Source organism: Sinocyclocheilus grahami, unplaced genomic scaffold (genome assembly GCF_001515645.1).
Source record: "Sinocyclocheilus grahami isolate Dianchi unplaced genomic scaffold, SAMN03320097.WGS_v1.1 scaffold1017.1, whole genome shotgun sequence".
NCBI lineage: Eukaryota > Metazoa > Chordata > Actinopteri > Cypriniformes > Cyprinidae > Sinocyclocheilus > Sinocyclocheilus grahami.
Window position 1 is genome coordinate 46,357 of NW_015506196.1, and position 13,535 is coordinate 59,891.

General features: G+C 37.6%; 1 protein-coding gene across 1 annotated transcript in view; it reads right to left on the reverse strand.

The window, feature by feature from the left end:
* Positions 1–13,535, reverse strand: part of LOC107565684 (neural-cadherin-like) — a 222,178-nt gene that overhangs the window by 34,138 nt on the left and 174,505 nt on the right. The window contains exons 8-11 of the mRNA XM_016250944.1: positions 7,549–7,721; positions 2,294–2,462; positions 1,366–1,536; positions 320–492 (exon numbers count right to left, since the gene is read on the reverse strand). Of these exons, the coding sequence (XP_016106430.1) occupies positions 320–492; positions 1,366–1,536; positions 2,294–2,462; positions 7,549–7,721 (686 nt within the window). The remainder of the gene's footprint in view (positions 1–319; positions 493–1,365; positions 1,537–2,293; positions 2,463–7,548; positions 7,722–13,535) is intronic.

The following is a 13,535-nucleotide window of genomic DNA, read 5'->3' on the forward strand; positions in this document are numbered from 1 at the left end:
GCTGTGAGAAACAGTTGTGGACCTGCTAAATCATTCACACTTAAAACTTCACACAAGAACTATGCAATATTCATGTTGCAAACGTAATTTTGGATCCGTTTACAAACACCTCGAACTCCTGACTCTATGAGGGATTAATGATGAATCATTCTGTTGGAAACTATTCCTGAGAAAGTTCAAGTCTGAAACTTACTTTTTAAAATGCAACGTCTTGACTGCACGGAGCACCCACACATACAGGTGAACTCACGATTTCAACTATCAGGACTAACACACAGTTCAAAATAAGCCCAAGTTGGTTGTTTGGAGCAGGACTGACCTGCGAGATTGGCTGGTTTACGTAGATCCAGCCAGTGAGTGGATTCACTCGTAGATACTCCGGCTGCTCCTCGGACATGGAGTAAGTGATGGCCGCGTAAGTGCTGTAATCATCATCATGTGCAGCCACTCGCAGAAAACTGGTCCCGATCATGGTGTCCTCACGTAAGAAGTCTGTTAGTAGCAAGACTCCGATTATTGCACTTGAAACACTGTTCTGCTGGTGCATAATTAGACGACAAAGCTTTGATAACTGTCACATCCTCTGATCCTATCTTTGAAATTGGATACTTCGATAAATCTTAACCAAAATAAATTAATTTCAAAATCAGTTTGATATATAGTTCTGTGATGTAGTATTAGGCATGTGTGAGGAAAATGACTTTCTCCACTAACCAGCTTTATCAGAAAGATCATGCTGTTTGACCAGCTGACAGAAGTTTGTTCAGCAATCGGTTCACCAATTAAAAATAGACTAAGTTTTGCTGTTTATCATATATGCTTTATGCATGTGTTTACATGCAAATAAAATCCTAAATGAAATCTGTTCATCATATAAAGTGGTCGTATCTTTTCACAAGATTTGGATTAATCTGTTCGATTCATATGGATTAACTTTTTGGATCTTTTAAGTTTGGTGGCTGTGTTTATGCAACTAGGCCCAGATACTGTATGATAAATCCCTCAAGCACCAAATGGAAAATCATAAAAAGCATCTATTCTGCATAAGCTTCATGGATGTCATGAACATGTAAGACATGTTTTAGTTTTACACTCTTCAGCTGCAAAGTGTTGCGAGACAACTGTTCTGATTGGTTGTGTTTTATGATTGACTGTCACATCTTGCCTCATTTTAATGTGTGATGTGGACAGACAAATTGGTTGTTGTTGAAATTGTCCAGCATAGCACCTGGTTAGGAAACTTTGTAAAGCAGCTTAGAACAGCATGGATATTTAACAACACTTAGTGCCTATATTTCTTAGCAATGTACAACTCAACAGGTATGAAACATGAAAGATGTTAAAAAGAAGGTGATCATTGCTCACATTCGTAGCGCAGGTTCTCAAATTTGGGGCTGTTGTCATTCTCGTCGAGGATAAGAATGTTGAGCTGGCAGATGCCTATGAGGGGGTCCGCCGCTTGGTCCGTGGCCGTCACTGTTACTGCATACTCTCTCTGCCTCTCCCGATCAAACGTCATAGCAGTTACGATAACACCTGAAAAAGTACCTCTGTTACCACTGAGCTTCTGTTCACTGATAGTTAAGCAACATTCACCAGATTCTAATACATATAAATTCACAGTACAACAGATAATATAATTTTGTTGTAACCCACAGTAAGGTTACATCCCTATTTAATCTTGTATAAAAAGGAATGAAATGATCGTTTGAAACCACGAAAACAACATCATTTAGATGCACAGCAGATTTGTGCGAAATATTCCTTAATTTTTGTACAGAGTGTCAAATCTCTGTCAATTTTCTCTCCATTCCTATTTTCTCTCTTTATTCTCCTCTATAAAAGACACACTGATTGATGTCCAATGAACAGTTACATTTCATAAAGCATTCCATTTCTTTAAAAAGAGGGCTTGAGACAACACATTTAAATGCTGTCTTTTCTCTTTTGAAAGAGCACATTTTGAAAGGCTATGATTAAAGTGAGTTAAACTCAAGTTTGAATTCGTGAAAATACTTCAAGGCTTACATTTCATTGCGAGAGAGAGAGAGAGAGAGAGAGAGAGAGAGAGAGTCAACAGTGACTGCATGACATTATAAGAAAGTGCTTAATGAGACATTAAAAAGGTTGTGTTAGAAAAATGTTCCGTTTCGAATCCTGTGACTGTTATCTCAATGACATCTGATTATTTTGGAAAAAAATGGAGACATTTACTTTTATGCTCTCAGTACAGTAATTGAGTATACATTGAACCAGGAATAAACTCATTGAAAATGTGCACATGAATCGTTACCTGTTTCTGGATCAATGCTGAAGGCAGGAACAGTGCTGTCTTTATGCATAAAACCATATGTGACTTTTCCATTGGCTCCTTCATCAGCATCATCTGCATGGACCTGCAGCACAAATGTTCCCGCTGGCTTATTTTCCAGAACTGATGACTTGTCTTTATACTCAGCACACTGTAAGAGGGAAAAACAGAGAAGGAAAAGGAAGATGTATAGTAAACCAAACTTTCTTATAAGGGTCTTTACACTTGTATTAGGATCTGTCTTGGGTGATCAGATCACAAGCGGTCAGCTGAAACACATTATTGTTTACACCTGCTAATATTGGTCTCCAATGCAACTTTAATCAAAGCTTGTGAACAGGATCTCCGAGGGCCACTGTTTACAAAACACAACAAAACTGAATAAAAGCAGGAACAATGTTTTAAACATTAAATTCAATGGCAAATTACTTTTAAAGCAGCACATAATGTAGCACCAAACAAAAAAACTAAAACAAAACAAGACAGCTGCATTTACCACTAGTGATTGGATCACTCAAAAACAAAACAAAACACAAAACCAAATAAAAGCAAAACTTTATTGATTGATTTATTAAATTAATGAACATAATTTCACTGATTAGACTATCTGTGCAAGACATACTGTAAGTGTGCTAATGACAAAAAATGCCAAGGAGCTGATACTGTAAGGGCAGCAGAAGTGAACCATTACTAAATAGCAAGTAATTTAAAGTAACAGAATTGGAGCGATTGAAAGATAGAAATAGAGATGAATAAGAAAAGCAGTAAACACTGTGGACTGGACGCACACTGATGGTACAAAGAATGTTTGAGGAGGCGTATTAATCCTTATCTCTTTGGTTCTGTTGAGATTCATCTCTGTTTTATAATTGAAGTGCCCTTGAATCAATTCCATCCCACTGAATCTGTGGAGACGTCTGGAATAAGCCTGGATAATTCAGCCATGCTCCACCACCCACACACATTCTTCATCCTTGCACGTGTGCGTAATAAAAAAAAAAAAGAAAAGAAAGCGCTGCCTCCCCTTCATCATTAGTTTGCTCAGCTTAAGATAGCTGAGGTTAGTTGAGACTCTGGGAAAACAAATACAGTATATAAATCCCTTTAAAATACATGGTGACAATTCCCAAATCGGTCCACCAACTTCCCCTTTGATGGCCACATCTGACACCTAATTAATAACAAGAGACCCAGTTCTTTCTGTGATGGTCTCTTTCATCCTGCAGCTAGCTAAAAGCGGCCGCAAACTCTGTGTTGTTCAATCAGTCAGGTGAATGTGAAATCCCATAAGGTTGGCCGTGCAAACATCAAGCATGGAACCCCTTGTTGAGTCCATCTCCGGAGAACTGGCCCCCCGACTGAGCCTGGTTTCTCCCAAGGTTTTTTCTCCATTCTGTCCCCGCTGGAGTTTTGGTTCCTTGCCGCTGTCGCCTCTGGCTTGCTTAGTTGGGGGCACTTCATTTCCAGCGATATCGTTGACTTGATTGCAAAGATATTATTTAAACTGAGCTGGATGTTGACCTCACTGAATTCAATGATGAACTGTCTTTAACTGAAAAATGAGTGTTTACTATTGTCATTTTGCATTATTGACACTATTTTCCTAATTAATGCTGTTCAGTTGCTTTGTCACAATCTGTATTGTTAAAAGCGCTATATAAATAAAGGTGACTTGACTTGACTTGACTCACAGACCTCCAGAAACCTGGCAGTAAAACACACATGCCGTGGGCCTACAAGTAAGAGAACTTCTCAGTGGAGATCCATGTTCACACATCCACGGGAACGGTTTGGTATTCCAGAACACAGATATGATGGGGGAAATGGCATAAGGTTCAGGTGGGAGCTTTATAAAAAACAACAAAGAACTTTACTTCTTAGTAACAACCCCTTTTTCTCACTTAAAAAGTATGGATGAAGGTATTCTAGGAAGCTAGAGTGGAAGGAAAAAGATAAATAGAAAGCGTGCAAAGAATAGAATGAGTGCAAAAACAGAATGGGGTTAAAATATCTAAGGATGATCAGTGGCATGAATGCTTTATTTATTTTATTTTGAGAAGTCTGGCTCTGAGGTCTTTCAGCGGAGCAAGACCTGCCACTTTGGCTTCCCCGTGCTGGCTGAAAAACTAAAGAGATGTCTTGCATCTCAGTGGATGCTAATTTGCTTCACACCCTGCCAAGAGAAACTCAAACAAAATACTCCACAGACCTGAAAATAAGTTTTTAAGTACTAAACATCGGCCCACGGCCAAGCATCTCCTCACCTCACCATGCAGCCTGGGGAGATTAAGACCCTCCAAATATCTTCAGTGTTGCACTCAGCCCATATTTACTGGAGACATCAGGAAGCAAGCAGACCCATAATGATTCAGCACATATTTCAAACACTTAATTAAAAGTCTACAGCTGATCAAGCAGCAGCCCAGGTTGCTTTGCTAATAATATCTCATGAGAAAAAAAGAGACAAAATACAGAGCAAGAATATATGAGAGAATAAGGGAAGACAAATGCTCTGTTCCAAATCTTTTAGACCTAGAGAAACAGCATTCGAAGTCATCATAGGTGGCTGTTGATGCAAAGGTTGTTCAAAAGGAAGGCTATTATTTTGCATTCTAAGGCACCTAATAAAAATAATGTACATAGGCCAAACATTAAATTATTATATTTGAATATGTAGTTATAAGTCTGAATATATACAGTGTATAAAGTTATTCAGGAATTAGAAATATATATATTCAGTACTTATCTGCATTTATTTTATAACATTCAGAAATAACATAAAATTATGGTAAATAAAAAAAAACACCAACACCATAAATTATATATATATATACTGTGCTTCAGAATACAATTAATTTATGAAATATGCTTAAAAAAAACTGCCCTTCTACTCATGTTAGGATAAGTTCAAATAGGACTAAGCAGTGACCTTGAAATGTAGGAAATTGTAGCTGTTCTCTAATTTTGATCTCCACTGTATATGTGAGACCCGTGCTGGCAAAATGAGCCACAATGAGCACATTTTCAAAAATGAGTTATTGTTATTTTCATACTCTCTATTAAAAAAAACCCTTCAAATGATACCTGATTTTTTTGGAATCGGACCAAAAAAAAAAAGAAAAAAAAGACTGAGCTGCACCAAGGGACAGTTGCATAAACTTACAATATTAAGACTGTGTCTTAAGAGCTAGTTTGACTGACTAGGAGTTAACCAAGTGGTAATTGTTACGTATCCGGTCCATGAACTTCCGTCTGCTAGCCATCAGAGGTCACTCTTTCCATTTAATTGACTCTCGCACCACACACTGTTGCATATCACCCTGGACTACATATCCCATCATTCATTACACTGATTGCACACAGCACTGATTGCACACAGCTGTTTCATATCACTCACTCACTATTTAACACTCAATCTCACTCCTTTCTAACTGCCGAGTATTGTATGCGCATATCGTTAGTTGTGATAGCTACATTACGGAGCCTGCTTAGTTTCCTAGCCTAGCCTAGCCTAGCCTAGCCTAGCCTTGTCTGTTTTCTCGGTTTCTGATCTTTGCCTGTGTACCTGGATTTATCCCTCTAGTGTCGCCCTTTTGATTATGTTCACCGATCGTTGACCTACGTTAGCCCTAGGATTATTCTTGTGTCTTGCCCGCCATATACCTGTTTGCCATTGTTTGACCCATGCCTGTTATGACCACTTCTCTTAAATAAAAGCATGCAGATGGATCCGCACGTCTCACGTCTCGTCAGCCCCGTAACTGTAATCAGTCTCACTTTTCAGATTCAAATTAGACCAATATACCATTTTATGTAACTGAAATTTGAATGAAATGAAAGTTATGACTTGTCTTGAAGAAAAAAAAATGGTATGACTAACTTTTAAGACTAGTCTAAGTAGGTTATGCAACTGGCCAGTGTTTGAAGTCAATAGAGTCAGCAAAATCAATTTTGAGAAAAATCTAGTTAAAGTTTTCTGCAGGTTCCAAAACAAAATCACCTAACAACCATACCTTAAAATCTCTGGTAATACTGTACCACCAAATTTGACACACCAAGTTAAAACCCATATATATATATAAAGGAAAAATGTATGTTTAACTTTATTTTTTCCATGATACCACAATGCCCAGTACAGGATGTTTTGTCCCATCACAGAAGATATTACGACTAGAGGTGTGTATCTTCACTTGGCTCACAATTAGATTAGATTACGATTCAGGTGGTGATCATCCGACTATTAAACTATTCTCGGTGCATCACGATGCATCTTTTCCTGCAATTCTTTTATTAATAATAATTACTGTATTTATCATGATAGTTATTTTTGTTATTTTATCTTTGTTATTAAAAACAAGAACAAAGATACAAATAAACAGAATCAAATGTAAAAATTACTAGTCTATTGTATTCATTACAAATAAAGTAGTTAAATCAAGACCACTGAGTGATTCCTTTTCTTTTATTGTTTGATTAACATTAATGAGACAGACAGTCTATAGGATATATTAAGACCTACGTAATGCACAAATCTAATATAATGTTACACATCAGATGTTTTTCCTCAACATTTAACCAAATGTTCAGTTAAGACATAACAGATTGTTTGTGCAAAGACTCACCAAGACAGATATTTTGAAATATTGTAATTCTGTGTATTGGGACCGCACGCTGTCTGAGAGGCATCTTTGTCAGTCAGCGTAAGATTATTTTCGCTCTTAACTCTTTTAACATCAATCAACTCCTGCACTTTATATTCTCATTCCTGCATGCTACTTTCAAAATCGAAACCAAAACGTCAGATGCAAGTGCTTTGCTTCCGATGGACAAACGCAACTTTCTAAAACAAAGAAGGTAGACCTCTCAGAAAACGTACAAATAAAGACTTTAAATGTTTAAATAAATTTTTTTTTAAAAGTGTAATAACTAAGTGAAGCATTATATGCGATGTCTGTTTATTTACAGTGTAATTATCAATTTTCTTTAACTCTCACATTAGCTTTGTTCCAAAACATCTACTACTTGTGTGTGTGTGTATATATATATATATATATATATATATATATATATATATATATATATATATATATATATATATATATATATATATATTATAAAAGTAGTAGATGTTTTGGAACAGAGCTAATGTGAGAGTTAAAGAGAATAGATAATTACACTGTAAATAAACAGATATGCATAGAGATAGATAATAGACTGATTTTTAATATGCACAGTACCTTTTCAAACACAGGTTTGTTGTTGTTCACATCGTCTACTCCTACAATGACCTGGGCAATGGCGGAGAGTGACTGCGGCCCACTGGAGGCGTTATCATCTGTTGCCGTTACGTTCAGGATGTACTTTAGTCCCTGAAGTCTAGGAGATGGGCTGGAGCGGAGACGGATCAATCCTGTGTGGGGTGACAGGCAAACATGTATAGCAACATTTAATTGGCCATTACCCTCATCTAAATCCCACTCAAACTCCATTCAACCTCAGCGCCTTCTTTGAATTAGCAACTGATTCCTCGTTAGTTCAACATAGTTTTAATGCAATCACAAATGAATAGATAAAACATGATCCGGGTGTCTGAGCTGCATTCTTTGAGTACACTGCATTACACAAACTCTTATTTCATACATGAAGGTTTGTAAATGACATATGACTTGATGAATACTGTACATATGGAGCCATGAAGACTAATCTCTCAGCACTCATTCATAATGCAGAGAGGGTATTTCTGACCTTTAAAACAATGATGAGTATATTTGCCATTCCTGAGGTTTGTACTATGCAAAATCCTTTATATATTGTATGTTTTTATGGATGAATGTATGTGTTGTTGCAAATGTGCCAAGGATATCGTTATGCTTCATACATTGTGTCTTATCTGCAGAGACAGCCGGAGTCAGCTCCTACGTGACCCTCCGCGGTACACCATGCAGCGCCATCTCTTTCAGGAGAGCGCATTAGACTCTGCTGCATTCAGCTCTGCATTTATAATCTGAAGAGCTAGATGACTGCTATCTCCAGCTAGCAGCAAAGGGACATTAAATACACCAGCACATCAGCTGACACAGACTTGGCAGGAGGGAAATCACATGTACCCTATTTTCTTGAATTGATTCTAATGCATAACGCTAGTCCTTTTGTGGCACAACTCAGGGGAAAAAGAACATGTAATCAATTCTAATTCAATCTGAACACCCCTAGCCGCACAAGCTCCCTATCCAAATGTTAGTGGGGGCTGAAATGAGTGTGTGTATTTGGATTTTGTGCCCTGAGGAGGCTTGTCACAGGTTCTAGCTCTATTCTCTCGACAGTTGTATCAACTGCAGGCTATGGGAGCCACAGGCTAATCTGTTGAGACTCCAGTAACGTTTTTTCAAAACTAACTTTTTAAACCATACGGCGGCATTGCTATGGGATGCATCACCACCAATGATTTTAAACAGAGATATACGCAGAATTAAATAAAGAGCTTGAGCCGGGGTTATAAATATTGACAAACTGGCAGCTCAAGCTACAGAAATTTCAGTAATGATCCGCATGTGATTTATATGTCCTTGAGCTGGAAGTGTCTATTATGATTAGTATGTAGTACACTGGTGGAGTCTAGAACAGGACACAGACGGAAGAGGCAGCCAGGACATATCAGTGCACATCAAAGATAGAGAAGAAGTTTCTCCAGGGCTTTGACAACCAAATGTCTCCATACATGAGGGTGAGGGGCATGCCACTGGCCCTCTCCTTACGACAGTTTACATCACTGTCATGCCTGCTGTGAGCTACAGCAAACCAAATATTCTAAATGTGGACATATATATATATATATATATATATATATAATTTTACACTCTGAAAATAATCCAAAATACATCAAATTATTAAATTAAATTCTTGTTTAAACACATTAGCCAGTCTGAAATATAATTTTATGAATGCTAGCATCAACCACTGATATAGCAAAAAATAATGTTTAAACAGTGTTAATCTCATCAACAAAATTACTGGGAGTTCATTTAGGTGAATTGATTAAATAACTCACCTAAATGCGACCTAAATTAGCAATTAATTTTTTTTGGTCTCACCAAGGCTGCATCCTTTATTTGGTCAAAACTGCTTAAAAAAAACAATAATATTTTGAAATATTACTGCAATTTAAATTAAGTTTTCTGTAAAACGTAGGGTGACCAGATGTCCCGTTTTTCCCAGGACAGTCCTGTATTTCAGCTCTATTTTTAGTTGCTGTTTTTTTTGTTTGTTTTTATTTTACTTGTTTTTAAAAAATCATGTTTTGTCCCGTATTTCCAAATTTCTTTACGACTGGGTGATCAGAGCAAGTAGTAGAAGTGTTCTGTCATGCGGGAACAGCCTAATCAAAGGTAACGTCTCGGGTTACTTATGTAACCATGGTTCCCTGAGGGGAACGAGACACTGTGTCCTCTAGGGGTCGCTATGGGGAATGCCTCGTCTTGACCCATGTCTGAAGCCTACATTGAAAAACACCAACTTGTTTGGCCGGCGACAGCCATGACGTCACTACCGTCGCAACTAGTACAAAATAGGCGCTGGTAGCGCACATCATCACTTCTTCGTCTGAAGCTTGTGTCCGCAGCATGGCACAAAAAACTAGAGAACGCAGTGTCTCGTTCCCCTCAGGGAACCATGGTTACATAAGTAACCCGAGACGTTCCCTTTCGTGGAACTTCGAACTGCGTCCTCTAGGGGTCGCTATGGGGAACGGTATACCCACGCCGCCATGCTGAGGGGAGTGCAAGCCAGAACCATGGTGAGCCACTAAGTACCAACTACACCATATCGCTATGGGAGTTGCCCCTGTCCTGGACTTAGACGGCTGTGCTCCTCGCCCAAACAAACAACGCATAGCTCGTGTGAATCATCGGGTGTCAGAAACCGCTGACACGGATGTACACACTTTCTAAACGCTCCGCTAGTGCTCGCCATAGTAGGAAAAGAAAATGCTCTTACTTTGCTTTTGGAATGCACGCTTCAAACAGAACGGTCAGTGAAGACGAAGAAAGTGATGATGTGCGCTACCGGCGCCTTTTTTGTACTAGTTGCGACGGTAGAGACGTCATGGCTGTCGCCGGCCAAACAAGTTGATGTTTTTCAATGTAGGCTTCAGACACGGGTCACGATGAGGCGTTCCCCATAGCGACCCCTAGAGGACGCAGTTCGAAGTTCCACGAAAGGGAACTAAGCTTGTCGTAGGACAAAATTACCATCCAATCACAATTCGTTATCGATTAACTTGCAGTTAGTGAAGGCGGGATAAATAGGTGGAATCACTCGCTCTCGGCTGCGTGCCCGCGCGATCCCAGTTCTGCCTGCACCTTAGTTGTAAAATACACACACAGCTGTCAAAATCTCCATCATGTGGAGTATCACACATAATACAGTCGGTTATGGCTTAAATGAATGTAAACAGGTGGGTGAAAACCGGATATATGTGTCAGTATATTACATTCATTCGGTCTTAAATGGACAGCAGGCTAATTAAATACCTGAATGTCTCATTAATGTTAATCATATTCATTAGTGTCCTGCATTAGCCAAAATCATGACAGTCCACCATGACTAGCTAATCAAATCACATGTAAATAAATGCCAATATTCCCTAAACATACCCAGTAAAGACCAGTAAAGTCAGGATGCACCGACTTCCCTTTAAATTTGATTGATAATTGCGCCCGCGCCCATCTCTCATTTCGACAAATCACGTGAATGCAAGCGGAGTCGGTCTGGGGCGTGAGTGCATGTCAGGGGAGACGCGAAGAGTGATAAAATAACATTTAATTATTGACTACTAATTTGAATCAGTACATCATAATGAAAACAATACCTTAAAAAGGAAAAGACAACGTGATCTCATGATAATTCGTAAGTATTTTACGTAAAATGTGGTTCTATAAAACGTACATTTACGTTTTTACAGGCACTAAAACGTACAAATACTTACGTATTGACGACACCTAAAAATGAATCCTTATGAATATTGAAATTGCGGCATTAATTTTATTAGTTTTTAGTTGTCATATGAATTAACTTGTTTTCAATTGCATTATTAAATTGTTTACTTATGAAATTATAACATTTCGTTTTGTTGTGATTTCTGCTGCCAGCTCGTTTCCAAAAATATGCCTACATAATGTTAAACACAACTTCACTTGTTTAACCTTTACTTGTCATATAATGTTTACTTTGATTGTCATGCGCCACAAAAGGCATTTTCTCTGACATGCTGTGACTGACAATAGAACTATAAAATACACCAAAAACGCAACATAATTGCGAAATTAAACAATTTTATTAGTGCGCTGTACTCTAAATCTTCTGAATCCATACGACTGCGAGGAACAGACCCAAATCCAAGCCTTTTTTTGGCGATCTGCTTGCTTCTCCATCCCAAGCAGCGAGTCCAGTGACCGTGAGCAGCAAAGCCCGTGCTGACTGACGCGCTCTTTACAAATTCAAATGTTGCCGCTTCAAATTACAGGTTTTACGGCAGGATAATCGAACGCTCATTGGCTCTCGCCTGCATTCGTGACAGTTATACTGTACAGAAATGTTTAGGCTTATAGGTAGGAGTGGAATTAGCGACTATAAATATATTTGAATGCTATATTGTTACTAAAAGTTTTATTTTCCTGTGTATTTCGATCATTTGCGTTTTATATCCTTTATATATCGCTATAAAATGGGTAGGTATAGGTTTGGGGTAAGTTAGGTTAAGGGGTCTAAAAATCGAAATCGTTTATTGATAAAATGATAATGCATTGATACGAATATCTAAATGATATAAAAGATACGTAAATATTTTTACGTTTTTTAGCTAAATATACGTAGCGATTTGTACGTTTTAAACGTTGAAATACGTCTAAATTGTACGTTTTAGCATGACTAAAAACGTATAAAAGTGTATGTTTTGTGCTTGTAAATGTTACATATTAATACCTATGTATAAACATGAGACCAGGCTGGAAAAGAAGCATGTTTTTGCGATCAGATTTTTTAAACCGGTAAACTTTTCAGTCCAAGGATCCAGTAAACGAATGCCTTCAAACAGTAGCCTAAGTTTAAAACAGCTACAGAGAAAACCCGACCGGTTTCATCAGAGATTGCTTAGTCAGGTCTAGAATTATTATTTTCAGTGTGTATTTGGCTTAAAAGCACGAGTGTTTTATAATGGACATTGCTGAAGCCTGAAGGTGTTTTTTAGATTCTGAATGGGTACAGTCAGGTAGACCGTAAACATAGGAGTAGAGCTGCACAATTCTGGATAAATTAATCACAATTGTTTTTTGGTATCGGATAGAGATCATGATTCTCCTATAGATAACTAAACAAAATAGCTTGTCTACTAGAGGTACTGACAAAATGTTAATTGTTGCAATCTATATAATTTTTTACATGTTAATTATATTGCAAAATCTGCACCTTTTGTGGCTAATATTAATTTCATAATGATCCTTACTCCAGTAAGTCAAGTAGCAGAAGTTACAGAAAGTGAAAATGTGGAAATACTATTGTTGAACTAAATATGCGAGACTAGTCTTGACTCTTACATGTCACTGTTTATAACACAGGCCGTTGATTGGCCGTTTAAAAAAATGGGGGCATAAATTAAGAGTATACCCACTCCTCCAGGCACCACTACACCACTGGATATATATATTATATATATATATATATATATATATATATATCATGAAATAAAATTTCTCATATCATGGTCATATATCACAACCCCAATTATCACAACCAATTTTATCTTCAGAAAGATCTTTCTTCCTCCCCATACTGCATGACAACTCTTTAGAGAACATTTAGAAAGGGGGTGGTGAGTTTCTTTACCTGCTTACAACAATGAACAAAGATTTCAATCCATAATGGTTTCAAATGAGATTGAAGGACAGCGACCATAACTGCTACATACAAAGTCATTATGAAAGTAATGTGAGAAACACTTCTCAAGATATAAATATTGAAATAACACCACACACACACATATACATATACTGTATATATACAGGTGCATCTCAATAAATTAGAATGTCGTGGAAAAGTTCATTTATTTCAGTAATTCAACTCAAATTGTGAAACTCGTGTATTAAATAAATGCAATGCACACAGACTGAAGTAGTTTAAGTCTTTGGTTCTTTTAATTGTGATGATTTTGGCTCACATTTAACAAAAACCC